At 52.3% G+C, this 1830-nt stretch overlaps 1 protein-coding gene across 1 annotated transcript; it reads left to right on the plus strand.

Annotated features, from left to right (window-relative positions):
* The first annotated feature begins 380 nt into the window (after window positions 1-380).
* LOC138951009 (mothers against decapentaplegic homolog 6-like) lies at window positions 381-1576 on the plus strand. Its single transcript, XM_070322703.1, has one exon. It carries the CDS (start codon window positions 510-512, stop codon window positions 987-989), a length of 480 nt encoding a protein of 159 aa, XP_070178804.1. The 5' UTR covers window positions 381-509; the 3' UTR covers window positions 990-1576.
* Window positions 1577-1830: the final 254 nt, after the last annotated feature.

A 1830-nucleotide genomic window follows, 5' to 3' on the forward strand; every position in this document is an offset into this window, starting at 1 on the left:
TCATCAGAGGGGCCACACATCGCAGGTACCACTGTACGTTATTCGTTAGTGGACAAGATCTTATATCTAATGTCTTGTATTTTATGTCTTATGTCTTATATTTTATATATATATCTTATGTCTTCTATTGTATGTATCGTATGTCTTATTAAAAAGTAATATGTTATGTCTTCTATCTTATGTTTTATGTCCTTTATTTTATGCCTTATATCTTATGTCTTATATCGTATATCTTATGTCTTGTGTTTTATATAATCTCATGTCTTATATATCTTATATATCTTATGTCTTATATCATATATCTTATACCTTATTTCTTGTGTGTTTCAGATGACCTGTCCAGCCTCTACTCACCGGGCAGTCCCACACAAGAAAATGGCGGTGAGGGGGGAGGAGGGGAGGATCGCGAAGGAGGAGAAGGAGACAGTCACCACCACCAACCCCCCTTACCCTCACCCCTCACCTCCCACCACCCCCACCACCACTGGTGCAGTATCGCATACTGGGAGATGCGGGAACGTGTGGGGAGGCTTTACGTGGTGCGGGAACCCTCGCTCAGCGTCTTTCAGCGGCTGCCGCACGGCAGCGGCATGTGCCTGGAGCTGCTGCAGTCGGACAGTCAGGTGGACGCGGTGCGCAAGACACGAGAGAAGATCGGCCTGGGCCTCATCCTCAGCAAGGAAGGGAGGTCAGTCTGGGCGTACAACCGCTCCCAGTTCCCTCTCTTCGTCAACTCTCCCACGCTCGAAGAGCCGAACTGCAAGTCTCTGGTGGTGTGGAAAGTGTTGCCCGGATACTCGGTGCGCCTCTTCGACTTTGACCGCCTGAGGGCGCTGCAACGGACGCGAGAGCCCGGTTTGTCGGACGGGCCGTACGACCCGTGGTCGGTGCGGGTCAGCTTCGCCAAGGGGTGGGGGCCGTGCTACTCGCGACAGTTTGTCACCTCCTGCCCCTGCTGGCTAGAGATTCTGCTCAAGGAGAAGAGGTGATACAGGCTCCCTGCCTCTCACGGGCTTCTTACTTTTTGTGTCTGAATCATGCCCACAGGCTCTCACCTCTCCTGGCAGTGTGTCGTGGTCTGCAACTTACAGGTGATACCGGCCTCCCTGCCTCTCACTAGCTTCTTACGTCTAGTGTCTACAACGTATGGGGGAATCAGGACATCATACAGGGACTTCAACTCTCCAGGCAGTGTGTAATGGTCTGCAACTTACAGGGAAACTACGCCCAGAGTGATAGTGGTCGCGTTCTTGTGCACCGTTCTACAGCTAACTGCAAAAATATCTGCACAAGAATACACTACAGTGTGAGTTCAGGTAGAGCACACAGGCCCCCACCTTTCCTGGTGGTCTGCAACTGGCAGGGAAACCACGCCCAGTGTGATAGTGGCCGCGTTCTAGTGCAGCGGCATACAGCGTTCTACAGCTACCTGCAAAAAATACCAGCACGGGAATACACTACAGGCGGTGTCAGTTCAGGTAGCGTGAGGTACTCGGCCACTGGCCAGAGGACAGACAGCCTGGCACACTTCTACAGGTGTGAAAGGCTGTGCTGCGTCACCTTGCTGTCATCACCTTGCTGTGGAGCGGCGTTCCAACCTGTGTGGAGAATACGCACATTGTAGAGAGTATGCACAAGACTCTTCTGCCTCACCCCATGGCGGGCCTCCTTGCGGTTCTTCGGAGTGCGGCCGATGAGTTGCACTCAATTCGAATGACCACCCATGGGACAGGGCTTGCCAGGGTCAGCTGCTTCAGTCAATCCTTGTGTCGTTAGCATCTTGTGTAAAGCCGCCTGCAGAATGCTCGCCAGTCTACAGGTGTCGCCTTG

The sequence above is a fragment of the Littorina saxatilis genome, linkage group LG16, assembly GCF_037325665.1.
Source record: "Littorina saxatilis isolate snail1 linkage group LG16, US_GU_Lsax_2.0, whole genome shotgun sequence".
NCBI classification, from domain to species: Eukaryota; Metazoa; Mollusca; class Gastropoda; order Littorinimorpha; family Littorinidae; genus Littorina; species Littorina saxatilis.